Source organism: Trichechus manatus, unplaced genomic scaffold, assembly GCF_000243295.1.
Source record: "Trichechus manatus latirostris isolate Lorelei unplaced genomic scaffold, TriManLat1.0 scaffold00008, whole genome shotgun sequence".
Taxonomy (NCBI): domain Eukaryota; kingdom Metazoa; phylum Chordata; class Mammalia; order Sirenia; family Trichechidae; genus Trichechus; species Trichechus manatus.
Genome location: NW_004443944.1, coordinates 18,180,952 through 18,206,756, shown reverse-complemented (window position 1 = coordinate 18,206,756; position 25,805 = coordinate 18,180,952). Strand labels below are relative to the sequence as shown.

The 25,805-nt window shown below is 44.3% G+C and overlaps 1 protein-coding gene across 2 annotated transcripts; it reads left to right on the top strand.

The window, feature by feature from the left end:
* Positions 1-21: 21 nt before the first annotated feature.
* DNTTIP1 (deoxynucleotidyltransferase terminal interacting protein 1) lies at positions 22-25,010 on the top strand. Of its 2 annotated transcripts, XM_023724414.1 has the most exons (12): positions 22-1,010; positions 7,914-8,012; positions 16,312-16,380; positions 16,605-16,661; positions 16,917-16,975; positions 17,719-17,764; positions 20,682-20,740; positions 20,841-20,901; positions 21,049-21,152; positions 22,749-22,820; positions 24,473-24,528; positions 24,647-24,780. In XM_023724414.1, exons 1-12 carry the CDS (start codon positions 936-938, stop codon positions 24,655-24,657), a joined length of 768 nt encoding a protein of 255 aa, XP_023580182.1. In that variant the 5' UTR covers positions 22-935; the 3' UTR covers positions 24,658-24,780. The 2 variants fall into 2 exon arrangements, with proteins under 2 accessions (XP_023580182.1, XP_023580177.1); XM_023724409.1 differs by lacking the exon at positions 21,049-21,152 and having other exon boundaries at positions 29-1,010; positions 24,647-25,010.
* The last annotated feature ends 795 nt before the right edge of the window (positions 25,011-25,805 follow it).

The following is a 25,805-nucleotide window of genomic DNA, read 5'->3' as shown; positions in this document are numbered from 1 at the left end:
AGACTGGGAAAGGGTGTGCCCTCTGTGGAAATTACATTAACTTTAGCCAAAGAATTTGGTGTTTGTGTTCAGTGTCTGAGAGATAATCCCTCAAAAAACCTTGGAATTTCCCTAATGGTTTAAGCGTCCTCGATAAGGACTCTGTACCTGATAGGTTATTCTGGAGGCGACTATGGGGTGGAGGCTGACTAGGCCAGAGTGACTTACCTCGTGATGATTACCTCTTGGTGGCCAGGCCAGAGAGCCCCACCTTCTGATACCTCATGATGATCTTGTGATACCGGCTGATCTCAGGGGAGAGGGGCTGGAGTTTGTATTATGTAATGAGACCCCCAACAGAAGTTCTGGACATAGAAGCTCCATGGGCTTCCTTGTTGGTGAGAGACATCAATGCATGTGGGAGGGTAGTGCGTGCTTTGGCACATGGAAGCTTCATACTGGGAATCCTCCCAGACTCCCTTCATTTGTATCCTTTTTTGCTATAATAAAGCTGTAATTATGTGTACTACAGCACTTTTTGTGAGTTCTGTGAGTCATTCTAGCAAATTACCGAACCCAAAGGAGTAGTAGGAGCCAGCAGGTCAGACGTGAGGGAGCCCAAGAGGGACTCCCAAGCTTGCAGCTGGCATCTTGAAGAGTAGAGGGAAACCTCAAACTTGTAGCCAGCAGGTCCGAAGTGAGGGTGTCATGAGAACTCCCAGACTTGCAGCTGGCATCTGCCTGTGTGGCAGTCTGAAGGATGGTGTCCTTTTAACTTGTAGGTCTGGCCTAGTTCCAGGTGGCTAGGGTCAGAGAAGGAGGTGCTTCCTGGGCAGCTGGTGTCAGAAGTGAACAAAGAAATGCAAAGTGGAGATTTGATTTATGTTGATTATTATCTCCATACCCCCCTAACTGTGTCTCCCTCCTGATGCAGTTTCACAGATCCTGCCATCTCCATGGACCTCCTCCGTGCTGTCCTGCAGCCTAGCATCAATGAGGAGATCCAGACAGTCTTCAACAAGTACATGAAGGTGAGAGGGACACGGGGCAAAAGATTAACAGGGAAAAAGACTTGTCCTTCTCTTTGTCAGCACTCTCTCTGGATCTCTACTAAACACAGATAGAGCCGATCCTCAGTATTCACAGATTCCAGATTTGTGAATTCGCCTACTCACTAAAACTTATTTTTAACCCCAAAATCAGTACCCACAGGGCTTTTCACTGTCATTTCATGGCCGTGCGCAGAGCAGTGAAAAATTTGAGTCTCCCATTGCACATGTTCCCAGCTGAGGTTGAACTAGGTGATGCTCTGCCTTGTTTCAGCTCTCCTACAGTAAACAAGTGTCCATTTGCCAGTATTTAGTGTCACGTTTTTCTCATTTTTTTGCTTTTTGTTGACGATTTCACTGTTTAAAATAACCCCTAAGTGTAGTGCTGAAGTGCTGTCTAGTATTCTAAGCACAAGAGGCTATGATATGTCTTACAGAGAAAATACATGCTAGATGAACTTCGTTCAGGCGTGAGTTATAGTGCTGTTGGCCTTGAGTTCAATATATAATGGATCAACACTAAATAAGTTGTCTTTAAATAGAAGCACACATAAAACAAACGACATATTACATTGGACAGATCTGACTTCTTTAAAGTATTAAAAAGCAAAGATGTCACTTTGAGGACTAAGGTGTGCCTGACTCAAGCCATGTATTTTCAATCGCCTCGTATGCATGCGAAAGCTGGACAATGAATAAGGAAGACCGAAGAAGAATTGATGCCTTTGAATTATGGTGTTGGTGAAGAATATTGAATATCCGATGGACTGCCAGAACAAACAAATCTGTCTTGGAAGACGTATAGCCAGAATGCTCCTTAGAAGCGAGGATGGCAGGACTTCGTCTCATGTACTTTGGACATGTCATCAGGAGGGACCAGTCCCTGGAGAAGGACATCATGCTTGGTAAAGTAGAGGGTCAGCAAAAAAGAGGAGTCCCCTCAACAAGATGGATTGACATAGTGGCTGCAATGATGGGCTCAAACGTAGCAACGGTTGTGAGGTTGGCACAGGACTAGGCAGTGTTTCATCCTGTTGTACATAGGATTGGTATGAATCGGAAGCGACTCATCGGCACCTAACAACAACAGAGGTAAAACAAGTGTATGTATTGATCGGTTGGCAAAAATGTTATGATCAGAGACTTGCAGGAACCTAACCTTGTATTTCCCCTAGAGCAATAGTTCAATGTTCACTAATTCAGTGTTCGCAATGACTTTATAAAACATTGTGGTGGTGGTGTGTGCTATCGAGTCAATTCTGACTTACAGCGACCCAATAGGACAGAGTAGAACTGCCCCATAGAGTTTCTAGGCTGCAGTCTTTACCGTAGCAGATCGCCAGGTCTTTTCTCCCACGGAGTGGCTGGTGGGTTTTAACTGCCAGCCTTTCGGTTAGCAGTCAAATGCTTTACCATTGTGCCACCAGGTCTCCTCTTATAAAACATAACTACCACAAATTACGAGGATTGAGTCCATCTAAAGTTTCCTAATTCTGATTCTCCAAGCACTTTTTTCCCTCACTGGAGGTAATCTGAGTACCTCTTTCACCAAGCTGTTGTGAGGATGAAAAGAGGTGTTATGTGCTTGGTCCTGTGCCTGGTACATAATAAGTGTCCAACAAATATTGTTGTTTTTTTTTTAATAATATCACCAGTATTGTTATATAAATTCTTTTGTGGGCCCATGAATAACCTCTACATGGCTCTACCTGAATGTCCCATGGATGCTTCAAACTGAGCATGTTCAGAACTGAACTCTTAGTTTTTCTTCTTAAACCTTTTTCTTTTGTATATATTCATTTATTCAACAAGTATTTTTTTAATGCCTGCTATAACACCAGGTATTATTCTAGGCACTGGGGATGTAGCAGTGATCAAAACAGACAAAGTTCTTGCTCTCTGTTGTGTAGGGTTTAATCTTAGAAGTGAATAGAGAGGTACCCAGGTTTGACGTGCATAAATTCGTTTAGTCTACTGCAACATAGTCATGGCAAGGCACTCAAGTAAGACCTCACAACATTCATTTAGAAATGGAGAATCAGAATTAGCAACTACAATTACAATATTAGTTCAGTGGTTAAACTCCAGATTTTTAGATTTCAAGCATTTACCTTCAATGAGAGGTCTTGGGAGGAAGGTTTGATGTGGCTTGAACTCGGCAGAGGTCCCTCAGCAGCTAGGGTCTGAGGTCAGCAACAGCAGGCAGAGTCTCAGCAGGCTCTTGGTGTTCAGGGAGAGTAAGAGACTAGAGAAAGATCACTTTACCTCTGCCTTCTGTCAGTGAGTGAGCAGAAATTCAGGGTTTAGTTGTGAAATTCTCACCTTGGCCTCACACAGTAAGGGCCAGTGTGACATCAAAGACTAGTATGTTATGTCTCCTCTCCAGAGTTAGAGATTAGCTAAATTTCACCTCTTCTTTTCAAGGTTAGAGATCAGGGAGGCTGTTTAGCCTTATGTCTCAAGGCTAGTTTACAAAGATTACCTAGGTTATGTTTTCTTGGTCACAGCATGCCAGCTCAAAGTGAACTTAAGGGTTGTTAACATTCTTCACATACTTCACATGCTTCTATGTCTAAGTTCAGAAATTTTCTTGAACCTGGTGACAGGTTTATAATAATAATAGGGTCGCTGTGAGTCGAAATTGACGTCACAGCAACGGGTGGTAATGTTAGAGAGCCTCACAAAGGTAGACATATTTCTATTTCTAAGTTCACATTATGAGTGCTTATATATATCTACTTTGAAAGCATAATCGTGACTTATGCGTCATGTGATTTGGGATCATTATAAGAGATACAGAATACTCTCCTTACACAAATATGTACTATGTTAGAGAATGACAGAGGAAAGAGTGAGCAGTAGGGAATGGGTGCTATTTTATATATTGTGGCTAGGAAACCCTCTCATAAGGGGACATTTGAGTGGAGACCTTAATGAAGTAAGAAGAAAGCAAGCCCTGCAGATAGCTGGGGAAAAGTAGTCTAGGCAGACGGAGCAAGGGCAAAGGCCCTTTGGCAGGAGGGTGCTTGGCATATTCAAAGCAGCAAATTGGCCACTGGGGCTGGAGCTGACTGAGCAATAGGAGAGGTGGTCTGAGAGGTAACCAAGGCCCAACTCATACAGGACCTTTAAAGCTGTGATAAGGAGTTTGGATTTTATTATGAGTAAAATGGAGGTCCTCAGAGAGTTTTGAGCAGAGGACCACTTAGGAGGCTTATTGAAATAGTCCAGGCAAGAGAAGATAGTGGCTTGGGTATTAGCAGTAAAGACATTGGGAAAGAGTCAGATTCCATATGCATTTTAAAGGTAGCCACAGGATATGCCAGTGATTCAGATGTGTAGGACGGAAAAAAAGAGAGAAATAAGTGATTCCCAGATTAATTGCCCTGGGCAACTACAAAAATGAAATTGCCATTTACTTCATATGAGGAAAACAGGAACAAGCAGAGGAAATCAGGGGCTCGGTTGTGGACATGTTAAATTTGAATGGTACCACCATTCACTTAGATACCAGGAACCCTGCCTTCTCTTTCATCTTCCATATCCAGTTGAATCTTGTGCATTCCGCTTCACAGTCTTGTCAGACGTATCCCTTTTCTCCCTTGCCTTTGCCCTGGTTCAGGCCTACATTATGTCTCACCCAGACTTCTGCTATAATCCCTAAATGATACTAAAAGATACTGCCAGAATAGTCTCTAAAATGTAAATCTGAGGGTGTCACTTTCCAACTTAAAATCCCTCAGCGACTTCCATTGTCTTCTGAGCAAAATCCAAATTCCTTAACATGGCATATATGGCCTACAGTGGTCAGCACCCAGCCACCACCACCCGCCCCCCACCCTGCCCCCGTGTACCCTGGTTATCACTACCCCTAATTTACTTTTTGCACCATGCTTTATCACACCTTCCGCCTTTCCATATGCAGAAAAAGAGGTTAAGCCACTGCGAAGAGACCAGGACAGGACTTAGTCCAGGACTGTCTGCCTTCAAACCCTTTTCCTTGTTGCTTCACAGTAGTGGATACCATGATTCAGGAACTTTCTCTCCTGGACAGAAGCTACAATAAGCACAATTTGTAGCTCTGAGCTCCCTGCTTTTACAGTCTGTGAAGATACCTCCTTATCTCATTAGTTTTCAGACAAGGTACAAATAACTCGATTATAGCTTATAGCTTTAATCATTATAGCTTCATGTAAGTTCACAGCTTACATGTTTACAGATTGACCTTATCTGATCTCTGTGACAGTGTTCCCAAATCTGAGCTACCCATTTCCTTGCAGTGTTTTATGATAACTAATTTCTAGATATGACTGAGCTTATCTAAGGCCCTATTTATCTTTATTGATTGTTTTTCTGGTTACTAAATGCATATCCCTTTTTTTAAAAAAATTTTTTAATAATATGGATGATACAGTAGATTGATGGATGATAGAGAAATGGGTAAGTGGATGCATATGTGATGAAACAAATAGAGCAAAATGTTACATACAGGCTCTGGGTGGTGTGTATTTGGGTGTTCATTGAGTAATTCTTACAACTTTTCTGTATGTTTGAAAATTTTCATAAGAAAATGTTGGAAAAAATAATACAGATATTTAAAAAAATAAAAACTGAAAGTCACTAAAACTCATCTCCCAGAGACACCAACTGTTAACAGTGGCTACATGGTCTCCCAGATTTATTTGTACGTGTGTGTGTGTTTTAAAAAAAAAAAAATCAGAATCATTTTACATACACTGTTCTATAACTTGCTTTTTTCACTTAACAATATATTTTGGTCATGTTTCAAGGTCAGTGATCAGTACATATAGCTCGTCCTGATTCACTTGTAATAGTTGCAGAATGGTGTGTTGTATGGGTGCACCATAATTAGCCAGTCCCTCAAACATTTGGATTGTTTCCAGTTTTTCTCTATTACAAACAATGTTACAGTGAACACCTTGAATGTACATCTTTCTTCACTTGTGAGAGTATTTCTGGGAGATAGATTCCTAGAGGTGGAGTTGGTAGGTAAAAGAGAAAACACATCTTTCCCTCCAGAAAGGTTCTGCCATTTTACATTTCTGCCAAGAGTGTTTGAGAATGCCTCGTCCGTGACCTAGTTTTGTTCTCATGTCCAGAGGTAGCGCACATTCACTCCATATTCATTGCACTGCCTACTTCATAGACTGGCTGTAAAGTGTCCAGATTATTTCAACTGGCTTTCACTTAGCCAATAATCAGTATTGAGCACCAGGATTAATCTCCAGTTTTTTGTTTTCAAGTCAAACTCATCTGATCACTCCATTTCATTTGGTCTGAAGAATTTTCCTCCTAAACTCTTGAGGTCTCTAGCCCAGTCCTTTCACACTCTTCTCCTTGGTTTGATGTTAACAGCACAGGCAGTTGACCTTGCTAAATATAAAATGGCATACGTCCCCATAGTTGTCTCATATTAGAGGCATTGGTGATAGGGTCCAGAATTTTACTATGCTCCGACAGAAGTGACACTGTCATCTAGAGACATGACAGGTTCTGTGACTGTTTTCGCAAGTGCTTTGGTTTGAGGCCACGTGTCACCTTGTCCCCTGGTGGTTTCAGGCTGTAGCTGTCCCTCATACCCAGTTGTGAAAGCTTCAGCTTTCCCTTTGCCCAGCAAGTTGGGGCAGCTGGCATTCTGGTGTTCTTCCCAGGTCACATTTGTCCCATTCCACAGATGTTTCTTTCAGATTGAGCAAAGTCAAAATTCAATTATGACTTTCTGTAATCTGAATCTTCTCTGGCCTTCCCTTGCCTGTTCATTTCAAGTACTGACATTCTTTTTTTCTTACTACAGAAGTAATACATGTACATTATAAAAAAGAGAATATAGACAAACAAGAAGAAAAAAATAATTCATAATCTCACCACTGTTACTTTAGTATATATCTTTTCAGTTCTTTTGTCTCTAGGTGTTTATTTTTTGCTGTATTACATAAACAGGCTCATACTGTATAAACCAAACTTATAACTTGCTTCCTTCAACCAAAACCAAAACAAACCCATTGCTGTCAAGTCAGTTCCAACTCACAGCAACCCTACAGGACAGAGTAGAACTGCCCCATAGGGTTTCCATAGGGTTTCCAAGGCCATAATCTTTATAGAAGCAGACTGCCACATCTTTCTTCAGCGGAGCAGCTGGTGGGTTCGAACCGCCAACCTTTCGGTCAGCAGCTGAGCTCTTAACCACTGCAATACCAGGGCTCCTTTTGCTTCCTTCACTTGGCAATATATTATGAATAGCATTTTATGTCAAAAAAAAAAAGTTCTCCTGTACCATGCTTCAGGCCCCTATGTGGTGCAAACAGTTTGTACTCTCTACTGCTAACCTAAAGGTTGGTGCTTCGAACCCACCCAGCAGTACTGCAAAAGGTAGGCTTCCATTAAGATTACAGCCAAGAAAACCCAGTGGAGCAGTTCTACTCTGTAACACATGGGGTTGCCATGAGTCCGAATTGACTCAACAGCAGCTAACAACAAAATAGGGACTGCTGTCATTTTTAATGATTTACTGTCATTTTTAACAGTTGCATAGTATTTGACTGTGTGGATATGCCACGGTTTATTTAATCTGTAGTTGGACATTTAGGTTAAGTTTTGATTTTGCACTATTTATACATTAATGCTGTAGTGACCATCCTTTGGGCATCTCTGTGATATTACATCCTTAGGAGAGGGAATAGAGTGGAAAATGGTAGAGCCTGGGATATGAATCTCAGTCTGTCAGGTCCCAAAGCCATGCCCATGATTGCTTTTCCCTTTTGTATGGGAGTAGGATAAAAGCTTCTGTTTTATATCCTGTTTCCTTCAGATTGATGCAAACGTGGCAGGACTTCTGACCCTGTCTTCTGTTGTGCTTCTCCCTAGTTCTTCCAGAAGGCAGCACTGAATGTACGAGACAACATTGGGGAAGGAGTGGATGCAGAGCAGCTGATCCAGGAGGCCTGTCGCAGCTGCTTGGAGCAGGTGAGACCAAGGAGACGATATGTAGGCACAAGGCTTCGCCCTCAGAGCCCTGCTAAGAAATATGTTCCCATCATTAGTGGTACCTTTGGGAATACTCAGCAAGCCACTTACATCCAGATAGGGCTTGGAGCTGTTGCTGACAGAGAAGGGAAGGGAAAGGTAAACGAACATTTATCTAGTAACTATTATATGCCAGGTACTGTGATCAATTATTCATTACTTCATTTGCATCTCAGAAGGAACACTATAAAGAAGACATCTTTTGGTCCCTGTTTTACAGATAAAGAAATTGTGGCTTGGAACAAGCAAGAGTTAGAATAGCTAAAGTCTGTCTCACTTCTGCAAGTGCTTGGTCAGTCACCTTCCAGTAGTCATGGCTCCTTTTGGCATCATGGGGACTATCACTCTTTCTGCCTCCCTGCCTCTCAATGTGTGGGCAGGAGGCATGATATCAAGCCTATTAATGACTATGTTCCCAAGATAGTAGTGAAGCTGTTTACATGTGTCAGCTGCTGTTATTAATAGTAATTGTCAGCATCACCCAGATTGCCTGCTTGATTGTGAAACCATTAGCCATCAAAGATGGAAATTTCATCATAATCAGAGCCACGAGGACTAGTTTGAGTTCAGCCCTTTGAGGGTAGTAAGATGAGAGACAGTTGTCTTCTGGGAGGTTGGCTGGCTATCTACTCAGGCACAGCCTTAGAAAGGAGTAAGACCAGGCCTGGACCTCAGCTTTGAAAGGATAGAACTCTTATCTCGTCAGTGCAGACCGACAGAAAGCCAGTCGGATTCTGGTACAGTATTAAATTCACCCATTTACTCTGGGACTTCGGTATGTTATGATCATTGTAACATTTGCTGATAATAAAGTACAAAAAGTTTGCTAATATTTTTTATTATTTATAGTTATAATATTTATTTATAAGTTTGAGCTGAATCAAGATTAAATTTATAAAAACCTCCATTCTTGTTTACATCCCAAAATGCTTTGTTAAATTTATTTATTTATTCAACCAGTATTCATTGAGTGTCTTCTATATGCCGGGTACTATGCCAGGTCCCAACAGTGCTGTGCAGCATGGACTTAGTCCTTGCACTCAGAGCCACTGGCATCACTCAGATAACCATACACAATATCTATAATTACAAACTGTTATAAGTGCTGTAAGTTATCTAAGGCAATGAGACAGTATGCCAGAGGGAGCAGAGTCCAGGGGCAGAAAGGAGCATAATATGTCCAAAGAACAGAAAGAAGCCAGTACTGCTGGCTCTCAGAAGGCGAGGAGAAGAATGTCCGCTGATCAGGATGACCAAGGCCAAATCTAGCAGAGTGCTACAAGCCAAATGAAAGATGTGGACATTTACTGAGACTTTATGTTTTTCTTCTTTATTTTGATGGGTAGGTTTGTTAATTTTCTTTGTGATTACCTTGAAATTTACTCCTATCTTCCTAAGTTCAAACCAGTCTTTTATTACTTGATAACACCTTGACTTCCTAGCTATTTGAAAGTTCTATACCTACACCGTTTATTCCCTCTTTTATTGTTCTAATGTTGCTGTCATTTACAGATTGACCTCTCTGGTTCCCTGTTGTAAATTGTTCAGTTTTGTTTTATCCTTGAGAGAGTTCATTATTTAGGTTAGTATCTGGCTGAAGCTGTCTTGTGTGCTAGATTCAGATTGTTGTCTCATGTTGTTGGTTCTCTAACCAAAGGACTCCCTTTAATAATTCTTGTAAGTTTGGTTTGATTTTCACATATTCCCTTTATTTCTGTTTATCTGGAAATGTCCTAATTTTGCCATTGTATTTGAGCTAGAGTTTTGCGGGATATATTATTCTTGGTTGGCAATTTTTTTTTTCTTTCAAGATCTTCTATATGTCATCCCATTGTCTCCTTGCCTGCATGGCTTCTGCCATGTAGTCAGAGTTTAGTCTTAATGTTACCCCTTTGTATGTGACTTTTCGTTTTTCTCGAGCTGCTGTCAGGATTCTTTCTTTGTCTTTGGTTTTAGGGAGTGTGATTATGATATGTCTTGGTGTTTTTCTTTTGGGATCTATCTTATATGGGGTTTGTTGAGCTTCTTGGATGGTTGGCTTTTTGTCTGTCTTTCATGATGTTAGGGAAATTTTCTGTCAGCAAACCTTCAGTGATCCTCTCTGAGTTTTCTGTTTTTACCCGTTCTAGATTGTAGATTTGATTGTTTCGTCCCACATGTTTGTTTTATTTGGTTACATCTGGGCAGGCGAGCTGGGTGTGTCTTGTTGCTTGCTCGCCTATGGGCACGATAATTTCTCATCACCTTGTCCAGGGAGGTAGTGCTGGTCACTCAGCTATGGTGCAGCAGGGCGGGTCCAGCAGGGGTGGAGGGGTGGGGATGGGTAGTTTGTGGCATGAACTGGGGGCAGCAGGGTAGGGCTAGGGGGCACTACAGGGTGGGGTCCAGGGAACCAAGTCAGTACCACTCGAGGTCATGGCACTTGGCACACGGTGCAGATAGGCAGGAGGGAAGGGAGAGGATGTGATGTGCAGAGCTAAGTGGGTGGGTGAAAGAAGAGAGAAACAAAAGCAAAAAAATTTTTTCTGAAGTAAAATGTGTAAAAAAGAAAAAAAAGGTAAATAAAATGGTGGTGCTGTAGGATTCGGCAGCGAGGGGTAGGGCAGACCCAGCAAGGCTGTGTGCTGGTGGCTCTCTAGCTAAACGGTGCTGCTTGGCCTGTCTTGAAGTGGCATGGGTGGTGCACAGGGCTAGGTGGGCAGGAGAAGGGAAAGAAAAAAGGGGAAAGAGAGGAAAGAAACCAACAATCAAACAAATAATAATAAAAATAACAACAACAACAAAATATGGTGGTAGGGGAGCCAGCCGTTGGGGGCGGGACGGAATTGGAGTGGCAGTGAGCTGACGTCTCTCTCGCCAGGTGGCATGGCACGGCCCATCAGGAAGGGTTGGAGGCAGTTCAGGGCCTAGGTAGGAAGGAGAAGGGGAAAGATAAAGAAAAATAAAAAATATGGCCCTGAGGGAGCTGGCCTGTGGGGGCGGCACAGACCCAGGGAGGCCCTGTGCCAGAGGCTTTCCAGCCAAGCAGTACACAACAGCCTGCCAAGAAGTTGAGGGCGGTGCACAGGGCTGGGTGGATGGGAGAAAGGAAAAGAAAGGAGAGAGAGAGAAGAAACTATAACAAGAAAACAATAAATAAATAAAATGGCATTGAGGGAAATGGTCAGTGATGGCGGCGCAGATCTGGGGAGGCAGCACGCGGTGACTCTCCAACCAAGCTGTGCAGCACGGCTCCTCCAGAAGGGGCGGGGGCGGTGCACAAGGCTGGGTGGGCGGGAGAAAGATAAGGAAGGAAAGGAGAGAGAGAAGAAACAAAAAAAAAGAACAAAGCAAACAAACCAAAAAATCACAGCCCATCAAGAAGAGGAGGGGATGGCGCATGGGGCTAGCTGCTCGGGAGAAAGGAAAGGAAGGGAGAAAGAGAGAAGCAACAAAAAAAGCCCAAAAAACAAACAAAAGAACAACAAAGCAAACAAACCAAAAAATCGCAGCCCATCAAGAGGGAGAGGGGATGGCACACAGGGTTAGCTGGACAGGAGAAGGGAAAGGAAGGAAGGGAGAGAGAAGCAACCAAAAAAAAAATCAAAAAACAAAAATACAAACCAAAGAAAAGAAGAACAAGCAAGATACTGGTGCTAAAGGGGCTGACCAGTGGGGGTGGGGCGGACCCCAGCAGCAGTGAGCTGATACCTGTCTGGCCGAGGGTCCATGGCCCATTGGCAAGTGGCAGATGCCTTGTACAGGGAGGAAGGGTGGGAGGTGGGAGAATGTGTATCCCTGGTAACCGGGTGCTCTGTCTCCTGTTCGGAGCTCCGTGAAGTCACCTTCCCATACTCTTTGTCTGAGGTCTTTGGTGGCTGTAGTCCAAGATGGCGAATCCAGCCACGTCAGCTGGTAGGCAACCTCCACTCCGTAGCTCTCCTCATTCTCTGTTCTGTTTCTTATTCCATTCGGTGCTTGATCGAGTTCTTTATTCCTTCGTTTGGACTTACGGTTCTGGGATTGATGTTTGTATCTGTTTTACTTAGTATTTCAGGTCTTTGCTGCAGAGGGATGGCATGGTGCTTCTGTCTATAGCGCCATGTTGGCTCTGCCCAGCAAAAGATATGGACTTTTTAAACAGAAGAATGGAAAAGATTGGTTTGGAAGGGGATTTAGGAGACTATTGCAGGAGTCCCAATGAAAGGTGAAGGTGAAGTTAAAGTTAATTGGGCATAACTGTACTCCATGAATAGTTGTACCTTTCCAATCTACTGAATCCTCCTGTCCACCCTCCAGAGTTCCCCCTTTCCAGTAGTGATGTAACTGGAAAGCCAGAGTGTGGAACAGGAGGTTGTTTGGTCATTATGGGGTCAGAGCACAGGGCAGTAGGAAGCCCAAAGAGCTATTTCATCCTCGTCCAACATGAAACAAGAGAAATCAAGAAACTTGGAGCTAGTCTGTTAACCTTTCTGAGCCTCGATTTCCTCATCTCTAAAGTAAAGACCACTTCTCCCACCCCATGATTTGCCGCGAGGGTTAAATGAGATAATATACATAAACTACTACCAACACAGTGCACATACATATAGCACAGAACATACTGCATATTAAGTACATGGTATCTACATTCATAATTATGTACAATAAGTAGTTCTGCCTTACAACAGAGTCTAGCTTTCAGTGGCCAGAATACTTTGAATCACCTTGGGGTCCTCTTTTCTATACTGTATGCAGACCATCTTGTTGTATTAACAGGTTCTTCAGACCAAACATATGGCAGTTAGATTAGGTTTTTTCTTAGTTTTGGTTGATTTGCTTTTTTGACTCAATTTGCTTGTTTTCATTTCTGAGACCACATCTAGATCATCTCAGTAGTGTTCCCTAATCTCCTTAGCTACTCATTTATGGTATACCCACTTAGTAGATCAATAACTAAACACTCAATAAATGTAACCTGCTGCTATTATATTAAAATTAGAAAAGTATAAATTTAAGGAAGAAAATTAAAAGCAATAACTTGTATTAATATTTTGATGTATTTCCTTCCAAAATCAAAACCAATTGCTGTCAAGTCACCTCCAACTCATGTCTACCCCATCAATGACTGATGTTTCAGAAGTAGATCACTCGGACTTTCTTTGGAGGTGCCTCTGGGTGGACTTCAACCTCCAGACTTTCAGTTAGCAGCTGAGCATGTTAACCATTTGCACCACCCAGGGACTCTAGTGTGTTTTTATACATGTATGTTCGTTCATTGAGGCACTGGGAATACAACAGTGAGCAAAAACATACCACCCTTGACCCCATGATCCCCTCCAGCTACCATTCTATTTTCCTGTTCCTGTTTATAGCCAGACTTCAGGAAAGGCTGCCAACAATCACTGGCTCCACTTTCTCACCTCCCATTCACGGTTCTACTCACTGTGTTTTGGCTTCAGCCACCACCACTTCACTGGAGCCCTTTTTATCAGGGTCACCAGAAACCTTCATGTTGTCAAATCCTGTGGACCCTTACTGTCCTCGACTTACTCAGCTTCTTGGCAGCATTTGTTGCCATGGATGTTTTCGTCTTTCTTGGAACATTTTCCTCTCTCAGCTCCAGTGCCCTCCTGAGCTTCCTTGACTTCGTCTTCTGTACCTGACCTGTTGGCACATTCCCAAGTTTAGATCTCAGACCCCTTCTCTTCTGTGACTCACTCTCTTTCTAGATGATTTCATCTAGTCCTGTGGCTTTGAAGCCCGTTTAACTGCTGATGATTCCCAATGTGTATCTCAGCCCTGAGCTACTTCCACTCTTGTCCACCTCCAATCCATTCTCACAGCAGCCAGACTGAGCTCTTTAAAGTGAATCTGATTGTCCTTAAAACCCTTCAAGGACTTCCCATGGCCAGCCAAATACAATGCAAACACCTTACCATGAACCACAGAGCCTACCTGGACTGGCTCATGCCTGTTTCTCTAACCTCATCCCATCGCACCTCCCCCTTATTCACAATGTTCCTGCCACGCTGAATTTCCTTCCGTTCCTCCAGCACACCAAGCTCAGGGCCTTTGCACTTGCTGTTCTCAGTGCCTGGAATGTTCTGCCCTTAACTCTATATGTAGCTGGCTCCTTTTGTTGTTGTTCAGGTCTTTGCTTAAATATCACCTTCTTGGAGGGGACTTCCCTGACTACTCCATCCAAAATAGGCACCCCCACCTCCAGTTAACTCTCTATCACTTCACTTGTCTATTTCCTTCATTTCATTTATTTCAGTCTAAAATTCTTATTTTTAATTGTTTATGTTGTGTCTGCCTCCCACTCCCATCTCTGCTAAAATCTAAGCTTTACAAGAGTTGAGGCCTGATCTTGTTTATTGCTGTGAATACAGCCCTTAATATGTGTACACTAAGTGTTTATTGAAAGATCGAGTGAATGAATGAATGAACAGATGATGTGGTCCCTGCTCTCATAGAACTTACAAACTAGTTAGGTAGACAGACATTAATTACATGACCACAGAAATGTGTGCATGATTACACTCTTTACTAGAAAGAGACATTTGGAGGAGAAGATCATGACTTCAGTTTTGGACTTAGCAAATTTGAGACATCCAAGCAGAGACATGGGGCAGACTGGTATATAAGCCTGGAGCTCAAAAAAGAGGGGACAGGTGAAGACAGAAAATTCTGGCATCATCAGTTTATAGATGCCAAGTGAAGCTGTGCACACAGATGAGAGCAGACAGAATGGGTCTTTTCATTCTCTCTCTCTCATTAGACAGAGGAGGATAAGCCAGCAAAGAAGACTAAAGATGAACGGCCAGAGAAGTAGGAGGGAAGCTGGGAAAGGATGGCCCCAGGAGTTGGTAGAAAAGTGCTTCAAGAAGGGTTGACTCAGCACTGTCAAATGCTGCTCCAAGAGGTCCCGGGCCCCCAACTCTTCACGTGGCCTCCAAGGCCCCCCTCCCCCACCTCACCACACTCCTTGTATACCACAGTCCCCTTTGCCCTCTACTTGCCAGGCCTTCTTTTTCTCCCTGAAACAAATCTGTTCCTACCTGAGGGCTTTTGCTCTCTTCCCTGTTGCTGAAACACACCTCTCCTCAGCTCTCTTTATAGCTGGCTCCTCCTCCTTCACAGTTCAACTTGGAGGCTACCTTCTCTGCAATCCTGCCCTGACAACCCTGAAGTAGCCCTCCCCTCAGGTGATTCTCTGGCACGTCTGCCTGGGTTTTGTTTTTTGTTTTTTCCTTCAGAGCATTTATTATGATCCAAAGTTACCTTGTTTCTTTGTGTGTTTGTTTGCTGGTTATCCAGATCACCCACAGAATGTAAGCTCCACCAGAGCAGGGGCCTTGCTTGGCCTGCTTACTGCTATGGGCCCAGCACTTCTGTACCAGGTACTCAGTCATTTCTTAAATGAAAAATAAAACAGGTGTCTTAGTTATCTAGTGCTGCTACAACAGAAATACCACAAGTGGATGGCTTTAACAAAGAGAAATTTATTTCTTCACAGTAAAGTAGGCTAAAAGTCCAAATTCAGGGCATCAGCTCCAGGAGGCTTTCTCTCTCTGTCAGCCTTCTCGTCAATGTTCCCCCGGACTAGGAGCTTCTCCGTGCAGGGACCTCAGGTCCAAAGGACGTGCTCTGCTCCTAGCACTGCTTTCTTCCTTGTATGAGGTCCCCCTGTCTCTCTGCTCACTTGTCTCTTTTATATCTTAAGAGATTGTCTCAGGACACAATCCAATCTCTCGTAGATTGAGTCCTGCCTCACTAACACAACTGCCACCCATCCTCCCTCATTAACATCATAGAGGCAGGATTTACAACATACAGGAAAATTACACAATACCAGGAATCATGGCCCAAACTGATACACACATTTTTGGGGGGACATAATCCATGACAGCAGGTTACTGAGGAATATGTTTATATTAGTGCATTTAATTTAAAAAAATATAGCACATATTTACATGGACAAGTCAGGAAGAATTTACATCAAAATGTTAACAAAAGTTTTCTGTGTGTATTGAGATTTCAGGTTGGTTTGTTTTGTCTTTGCTTACTTACATATTCTAATTTTTCAACAATGGTCATTAATTATTTGATTTTTTTTTAAAAAACAGATATCTTACTGATATTCATATCTAGGGGTGCCTTTGTACTAACTATGAAAATGTTTTCACCCCATTTGGAGTTATGTCTATAAAAATGGAGGCAGGGGGTGCTTACCCACCAAAACGGTGACTGTTAACACTTGATCTTTTCCCTTCAGGCTAAGCTCTTGTTTTCAGATGGAGAAAAAGTCATACCCAGGCTGACCCATGAGCTTCCAGGGATAAAGGTCAGAGTCACTGCATCCTTGGGCACAGAGGAGGAGACTGATGAGGCTGGGAGGCCTTGGGAAATTTTGCACCACCCATTTGTAGGACCTGGCCCAAACGGTATTGTGTCGGGAGGGCGAGGGCGTCCGAGGCCTGAACAGGATGGGGTTGCAAGGGGGCTGGGGTCCAGGAGCTCTCTTCTGCAACACTGGTCTTCTACTGACTTCCTTCCCTCTTCCTCCAGCGTGGCCGGCAGGCAGAAGAGGAGTGTGCCCATCGAGGAAGCCCCGTCCCCAAAAAGGTAAAGCATTTCCCCATTTTCTGCTGGGAAGGGCCCTTCAGCTTTAAAAGAAGGTGCTGATCTCGGTTAATGCATCTTTGGGCCTTTCTAGGCATGAGAGGCAGGGACCCTAGAAACAGTTACTCCCCGTCTTTACGCTCAAGCATCCTTTGTTGTCTTTGGAAAACCATCTCCCCCAGGTGACCCTGGGCCTGCCAGTAGGGTAGGGAGGACTTCCCACAGGGTTAGGCCTCTGACACCTGTTTTTTGTGGCAGAGGAAGGGACGGCCTCCTGGACACATCCTGTCAAATGACCGGGCAGCCGCCGGCATGGTGTGAGTAGGGGCCAACAGTGTGGTGAGGGCCGACGTGGGGAGAGGAAGAGGGTGGGCCTGAAGGAAAGGAAGCCAGAGTTCTGTGCCTGGCAAAATCAGATCCATCTGTGTGAGTCATCCTGAGGGAGGGTAACCCTGGTTTGCGGGATGCGGCGAGAAGACAGTAAGGAAGAGGCTGTTTTATCTTGTTTTTGCCCCAGAACTGTTCAGCCCAGCTTGACTAAACACCAGAGTATTTTAATTGTTCTTAGCATGTATTGGGTGCTTATACTAATGTGTCAGTAACTGGTCTAAGCACCCTACATTCTTTACCATTTAATCCACACAGCTCCCCTCTAAAGAAGGTATAATTAATTTTGCTAATAAGGAAACTAAGACTCAGACAGATGACTTGCCTAAGGTCATACGGCTAATAAGGGGCAAAACTGTACTGCACTGGCTGCAGAATGGTAGTTTTCAAACATTTTTGAAGCAACAGAACCTTTTCTTCAAACAAAACCTTACATAGAAGCCCAGTATATGTATAAAGAGATAAAGCCAAGCTGGGCTGGCTGAAGGAGGATGGGAATAGTTGAAAACCACTGGCCTAGGAGATGGAATAGTATTAATGGTCACACCTTAGATTTGTCTCCTCTCCGAAGCAAGTGAGTACACATGAGAGACTCCCACCACCACCAGCAAGCTTTCTCCCAGTCCTAGGCCTTACCTTGGAGAAGTCACCTTTCTTCTTTCCTTCCAATCAGATGGAAACCAAAATCCTGTGAGCCAATTCGCCGAGAAGGCCCCAAGGTATGGTGATCTCAGTGTGCAGTGACCACTGCCCCGGGGAGACTCAACCAAGGCTCTGGGGCCCACCATGAGGGAAAGGGGCTGAGGTGGTGAAAGGTGTGTGCACTCCATTCCAGAGTTGTCTTCCCCCAGCCACAATGGCCTCCAGAGAGGATCCCAAACAGGGATTAGAATTAGGACAAAACAAACTGCTGGAGAAGCCTTCTCCCTATAAAAGCTAATGATCACTAATATTTATCTAGTATTTAATAGGTGACAGGCACTGTTCTCAGCCTTTTGTATGGATTATTGCATTTAATCTTTACAACAATCTCATGAGATAGATTCTTTTACCATTCTGTAATTAAGGGACTTCCTTTCCTGCCAGCTGCCTGTGGGCAGGAAATTATTTTATCTAATAATCTTATACGATTAGTGCACTTGAGAGTACTAAGGCTTAGAGACTTGTCCAAAGTCACATAGCTAGTATGCAGCAGAACCACGTCTCAGATGCAAGGTCTATTGACACTAGAGTCTGTACTCTTAACCATTAGCTTCTGGTTGTCTCCAGAACAGTTGTTCGTGAGCTCTTTTAGCAGTAGGATCCTTTCTTCAACTACAGTCATATATGGAAGCCCACTAAGGTAGATAAGAACACTGCTGTCCTGGCTCAGGCTTGTCTAGTAGACATTGTCCACTGCTTATCTTGCCGGCCCTCTCTGCTCCACACTAGTGATCACTCCTTTCTTCTAAAACTCTTACTCCTTTAGAGCTGGTAACCCTGCATTCTCCTGGATCTTTCTGTTCCTCTCCAAAAGCGCCTTCTCTCTCTTTTGTGCGAACAATGATCTATATTTGTGGGTGTTCCCCAGAATTCTCTCCTTGACCCATTTCTGCACCTGTCTTAGTTATCTAGTGCTGCTATAACAGAAATACCACAAATGGATGGCTTTAACAAAGAGAAATTTATCCTCTCACAGTCTAGAAGGCTAGAAGTTCAAACTCAGGGTGCCAGCTCCAGAAGGTTTTCTGTCTCTGTTGGTTCTGGGAGAAGGTCCTTGTCATCAATCCTCCTTTGGTCTAGGAGCTTCTCAGTGCAGGGATCCCGGGTCCAAAGGATGCACCCACTTCCAGCATTTTTCTTGGTGGCATGAAGTCCCTCTCCTCTCTGTTTGATTCTCTTTTATATCTCAAAAGAGATCGACTCAAAATACAGCCTAATCCTGTAAATTGTGTCCTGCCTCATTAACATAACTGCCTGTAATCCTGCCTCATTAACATCATAGAGGTTAGGATTTACAATACATAGGATTATCACATCAGATCACAAAATGGGTGGCAGCCACACAATACTGGGAATCATGGCCTAGCCAAGTTAACACACATTTTGGGGGGACACAGTTCTATCCATGACAGCACCTAAAGTTTCTAGGTGATCTAAATCATCCACACTTAACGGTTTCAGGGGCCACCATGTGCTAAACTCCCACACCTCTTTGTCTGTCCCAAACCTCTCTTTCTAGTTTAAGTCTTATATATCCTACTGCCTGTTGGACCTCTCTGCGTAGAATCTCCATAGCCATTCCAAACTCAACGTATCTAAAAGTGAACTTAGAACCTTTCCTCACAGACCTCCTTTTACATTCTCTGTCTTAGTTGCCTTTGCCTCTCCCTTTCCTTCACCTCCCTACACCCACTCAGGTCCTGGATGATTCTTCCTCGTAAATATATTGCAGCTCCTGTTGCCTCCTCTTCCTCCTACTGCTGTCCTCGTTCAGGCCCTCATCTTCCTTCAGAATGCTTTATTACAACAGCCTTTCAATTGGTCTCCCTACACTCGCCCCTCAAATCCATTGTCCACATTGCTGGGAGAGTAAACTGCCTTTAAAGCAGATCTGTCTGTCACTCCCTGTTTAGAGGCCTTCAACAACTTCCCATTGCCTAGAATAAATAAAACGTGAACCCCTAGAACATGGCATACTAGGGCCCGAGCCCTTCCCTGCTTCTCTCTCCAGCCTGATCAATTGCCACTCCCTAACTTGTATTCTCTCTCCTTTAGCAACACAGAAATGCTTGTAGTTTTTCCAGCACACCAAGCCAACCTCACCTCCCTTTGTTCAGGCTGTCTTCTACCTGGAATGCCCTTCCTCCTTCCCTCTACCCCGCCTAACTCATGCTCATCCTTTCAGAATGAACTTGGGAATTATCTCTTCCAGGAAGCATCCCTGACTATACCTTCCCCTTTGGAACCCCTTGTAAAACGCCCTGCACCTGTCTGTATCATAGCCCCATAAGTATCTGTACGTGTATCTGTGGCCTCCTGGAGAACAGAGAGTGTATCTTATTCATCTCTTTATCCCCAGTATCTAGCACAGGGTCTAGCATATTACAAGTACTCAGTTTCTCTCTCTTTTTTTTTTTAGTTTTGTTATTGTTGTTGAGAATATACACGGCAAAACATACATCAATTCAACAGTTTCTGTGTGTACAGTTCAGTGACATTATTACATTTTTCGAGGTGTACACCCACTCTCACCCTCCCTCTTTGAGTTGTTCCTCCTCCGTTAACATAAACTCACTGCCCCCTGAGTTTCCTATCTTTCAAGCACTTAGTCTCTTAAACTGTCTGTTGTCTGCCTTGAGCATTATGCTCTTTTAAGAACTGTCTATATGGGATCAAAGTGACAACAAGAACTCGAAAGATAGGAGGGTGAGAATGGTTGCACAACTCTAAGAATGTAATCAGTGTCACTGAATTGTACATGTAGAAACTATTGGTATATGTTTTGCTGTGTATATTCTCAACAACAACAAAAACAAAATAAAAATAAACTGTCGAATAAAGGACAGGGTGGTGGTGGGAGAGGGCAGAGGGAGGAGTGTTTCGGTCCCGCCCACCAGGTGCAACCTTACCCTCACCAGCCTCTTTTTTGCATAGTGGGACCCAGCTCGGCTGAATGAATCCACCACCTTTGTGTTGGGATCTCGAGCCAACAAGTAAGTCTGAGAGCTTTGGCACTGCAGGAGGGGGCAGCTCAGGGGTCCACCACTAGAACTGCAGCCACTGGAGTCCTCACCCTCATGTGTTACTTTTCAGGGCCCTGGGCATGGGGGGCACCAGAGGGAGGATCTACATCAAGCACCCACACCTCTTTAAGGTAGGTGAGTGGTGGGCGAGAGCCAGACCTTTGGACTGGGAGTAGATGGCACAGAGAAGCTTGGAACAAACACGGATCTGGGAATCAGGAGGTCTGGGTTGTAGTAGCTCCTCTGCCATTAACTTTTGCCTTTTGTAATTTGCTCAGCACCTCTGTGCTGCAATGATCGCACCTACCTTCCTTGCATGTTTACTGTGTGCCAAACACTGTTTTAAGCTACACTTACATTATGTCCTGGAACTGTCTTTAAGGTTGGTATTGTTACTCTTATTTTACAAATAAAAAAAAAATGGAGGTTGAGAAAGGCTGAGTGACTTGCCCAAGATCACTCAGCTAGTCAGTGATGAGTCAGAGTAGAACTGTCCCATAGGGTTTCCAAGGCTGTAATCTTTACAGAAACAGACCGCCACATCTTTCTCCTGCACAGCAGCTGGTAGGTTCAAACCGCCAACCTTTTGCTTAGCAGTTGAGCGCTTAACCGCTGTGCCACCAGGGCTCTAAAATAAAGAGATCAGACAAAGGCACTGGTCCTGACCCTTTTCAGATAGCAGCCTTCGCTCCTGAGAACAGCTGTGCTTTAGTCTCCACTGGGGAGGGTGCGTCATGAATTCACTTTCCCTCTTACATGAATTTGTATTTTATCAGTCACAAAAGCATCCAAATATATTGAAAAAATAATGCAGATGGGTTGAAAACATGTTTTTTTCTTTTGCACCTATACATAAGGTTTGGTGCCACCTGCCAGAACTATGCAGCCTCTTTGGTGTCCCAGAATCATAGGCTCTACCACTTCAGTACAAGTTTGCAACTTCTTTGACAGTCAGACCTGCTTTCTTCTATCTTCCTAGCCTCATATCCTAGGATTCCCAACACTTAGATGATTTAACCTACTTGCTACTTCTGCGTTTTCCTTTCTTAGTGTCTTCACGCCTGCTGTTCCCTTCACCTGGCTGATCTCCCTCCCCAACCCCTATCTCTGCCTGTGTGTTCCGTGAGATCCACCTCCTCCAGGAGCCCTGCTTGCATCATCCCCCAAGTGGATATGTTCTTGGAGCGTCTTTGAATTCTTGGTGCACGATGGTTAAGAGTGTGGTTTCACTGCTGGTTCCATTACTTACTAGCTGTGTAATCTGGCAAGGGGCTCCACATTTTGAACCTGTTCCATCATCTGTAGAGTGGGAACATGATAGACTGATCTCTTAGGGTTCAAAGACTTAAGAGAGTACAGTAAAGCACCCAGCTTAATGCCTGGCACCTAGTAAGGGCTCAGTAAGTGGTAGTTGTTACTAGCAGCAGAGTTTCCCAATTCTAAAAGCCACACCCTCATCATCAGTGGATATTCTCTCTCATTTTAATCTTTCCAGTCTAAGAGGAAGGAAAACCTTTCTGTTGTTTTACTTTGCAATTCCGTATTAGTGGTGATAAGCATCTTTCCATTCATTTAAAATCTATTTGTATTTCTTCTGTAAACTGCCTATTCTATCATTTGCCCATTTTTCTGTCCTTCAAAGGGCATTATTCTTTCTTTTCCTTTTTTAAACTCTTTTACATATAGAAATAATAGAAACGCATTCTTACTGTAAAAAGAAAAGATTCAAAGAATACACCAAAGCTTACAGAGAGCAAAGCACAAAGTAGCCCTTCCCCTGTGACCGACTCTCCTCCCTGGAGGCAACCACCGACAGCAGTGGTATGCAGCCCCAGTCTGTGCACATGTGTCTGTCCTTCAGTGGTTTTCTACTTACATGGAGATCATACTATCTTGTTCTCTGATTTTTTTTTTTTTTTTTTTTACCCAAAAATTCATTCATTCATTCACTGAACAAATATGACTTCATCCCTCACAGTATGCAGCTGACCCCCAGGACAAGCACTGGCTGGCAGAGCAGCATCACATGCGGGCAACAGGGGGGAAGATGGTAAGCATTGTTCGCACACGCCACTGCCCCAGACCCGCCTAGGGTTCTGGCTATCGCTGGCAGTTTTTGGAGACTTGGACGAATGTGAGAAAGGAGACTTGTAAGGGTAGAGAAGGGCTCATTCCTTCATGCTGCAGAGCAGACTGTAGTCCTAGGATCTTCTTCCCTGTCCCCAATTTTCCCTCTTACATCCTCCCCTCTAAGACCACATATCTGGATCATATTGGCTGTGCATAGGATGGTGAATACAAGACACTTTTCCCTCATGAGCCCATTGACAAGATTTCAGGCATCAGTCACAACACTCTTCCATGAAACACAGCTATGGAGTCTTTTCTCAACAAGGACTCTAGGCAGCACCCGCCTGTCCACGGAGTTAGCCTGTGAAATAAAACTTGTTTACCACACCTGGCAGTCCCTTCCCGAATCACCTTCACTTAAAAGAGTTCTCAGTTCATATCAGACACCAGCCTTAGGAAAGTCATCGTTTTGGGCTTTGTCCATCACATGCTCCCAAGAGGGCTCCCTCCCACAGTCGGCCTTGGCATTGTGTAATAGCAGTTCTACCTCCAGGACAGTACAGCCAAGTACGGCACAGCAGTGCAGATTATCATGTTTTCCCCTTTGCCATGATGCTCAAAACCGAATTGTCTTTAGTCCCCAGAGTTAGCATATAGCTTATTAGGACTTTGTGATTCGAATGTAGTGGCTCCCTTGCAAACTGGTGTGCCATCTCCTTTCTGTAATGAAAGCTAGCTTTTATTTTTCTGCTCTATTTATGCCCATGCTTTATTTCAAAAAAGATTTCTGGGAACTTACCAAGGATACATAAAATACAGCATAACTTGAATAAGAAAGAGATGGGGGAAAAAAGGAAAGACAGGACCTAAAATTAAGCCAAGAGCAAGACTATTTTAAAAAAAAATTTTTTTTTTTTTTATTGCCGACCTCAGTGACCTGAGCACTTGTAGGGGTGTTCACAAACTCAGCTCACGGTCCTTCCTAACGACACCGGATCTGTTACATAGTTCACCGGGCCTATAACTTAAAAACAGTCAAAATACTCAAGGGACACACAGTTTCTCCTGACCCTAAGGCTGGAAAGAAATGTCTCCGACAGAAGACTCCAATGTGATGAACAGTGTCCCCTATGTGGGAGGTCCCAAGAGGGCTTCCTCCCAGCCGGCCTTGGCCTTGTGCCACAGCAGTTCTACACCAGGACGGTACAGCCCAGTACTAGACAGCAGTGCAGATTATCGTGGTTTCCTTTTTGCCGTGAAGCTCAAAACCAAATTGTCTTAGTCCCCAGAATTAGCATATAGTTTCCTCTTCCTGGCTTCCTGTTACCATGTATATTTTGTTAGCTCTCCTACCATTTTGTTGTAAGCCAGCTTGGGTCTTTTTTTAAAAGAGGGGGAGGCATAGATAAATAGTCACCAATTTCCACTACTCCATCCATAAAGTTTCTATTTGAGTGAAAGATTATCTCAAGGAACCATTCTCAGACATCTGACTGTCGTTCCCTATGAAATTGTAAAACTCCCCCCTTTCAAGCCTAGTAGCAGCCCTTACATTACGCAGATGTTTAATAAAGTGCGGTTGAGTTGGAGTGAATCAGGCGCATTGACTGCTCTCCTTTGCTGCCGCCCCAGGCCTACCTTCTCATCGAGGAGGACATCCGGGACCTCGCTGCCAGCGATGACTACAGGTAAAGCCAGTGGGTCTCCTGTCCCTTACCTTGCTCCCTTCCTTCAGAGTAGTCCTGGGGATGAGGCTGGGCCCACATCCTTCTTTGCTTCAACTTCCCTCCTCAATATCTGTTGCAGGGGCTGCCTAGACCTGAAGTTGGAGGAGCTGAAATCCTTTGTCCTTCCCTCCTGGATGATTGAGAAGATGCGAAAGTATATGGAGACACTACGGACAGAGAATGAGCATCATGCTGAAGCACCTTCACAGACCTGAGGCTGGGTCCCTGGCAACACTTGGATGCCCTCTTCCAAGGCCCTCTCTCCCATGGCTGAGGCCACCGCTGGGCCTGCTCCCAGCAGGGATCTCGGCAGCATTACGCTGTGCCTGGGCCAGCTTGTAGTGACTCATTGCACAGCACCCCCAGACTGGCATGTGGTTCTGTATTTGTAAAGTTACTGGGATAAGAAGCAATTAAATGGTTTGTAATAAACACAGATGGTGCGCCTGCTCAGTGCGGTCTGCCCTGCAGGGCCTGAGAAACATCAAGGGCGCTAGGAGTGAGTGTAAGAAAAAAGAACCAGCTCCCCACCCCTTCTCAGATTAGACCTGGGAAGGGCCCACTGCTGCATGCATATCTGCTTTATGAGACCAACTTCCCCGTCCTTCTGTTTCTTACCTCTTCACTCACCTAAGGGGTGGAGGTGACCGAATGTGATGGTTGGCCCCATGGCCGTGGATGAGGGACTATATGAAAAAGGCAGAGTGGCATTTACTATCCCCATTTTACAGGCTAAAACACTGACAGGCCCAAGGTCGTGCAGCGAAGCGGCTGGAGAAGCAGGATATGAACCCGTGTTTCCTGATAGGGAGTCTGCTGCTTGGCCGTTGGCCTCTGGTCCTCCCCGCTTGCTGAAATTTTTAGACACCTGGCGCCCCAGCAAAGGTGCCCAGGCCATTATAAGGGGATAGGAGTAGGGGTTTCAGTTTCGGGGGCAAGGTACTGGTTCCTGAAGACTGCAGACACTCCCCCAGAGAAAACTTTAAGGATCACGGCTAGGCGTGCCGGGTGCATCCGAGAGTAGCAAGACGTTTGACTTTAAGAGGTTCATCTCACGTGGACTTTTTCTTGGCCCTTTAATGGTCGGCGTTCTCCAAAGGCCACCAATCCACTACAGATTCGTTAGGTAATGGCAGCCTTTCCTACCAATCGGTCCTCAGAAGCAAGATTCCACCGCCCAATAATGGCGCGTTGGTGGGTGGGTGCAGCAGTTGCGCGGTGACGGAGCGTTCCGGCAA

Excerpts from the sequence above, each read along its gene's own strand:
- DNTTIP1 (XM_023724409.1), top strand. The coding sequence starts at position 936 with ATGGACCTCCTCCGTGCTGTCCTGCAGCCTAGCATCAATGAGGAGATC. Across the intron at positions 8,013-16,311 it reads GTCGCAGCTGCTTGGAGCAG|GCTAAGCTCTTGTTTTCAGA; the intron begins GTGAGACCAAGG and ends TTTTCCCTTCAG. Across the intron at positions 16,381-16,604 it reads ATGAGCTTCCAGGGATAAAG|CGTGGCCGGCAGGCAGAAGA; the intron begins GTCAGAGTCACT and ends CTCTTCCTCCAG.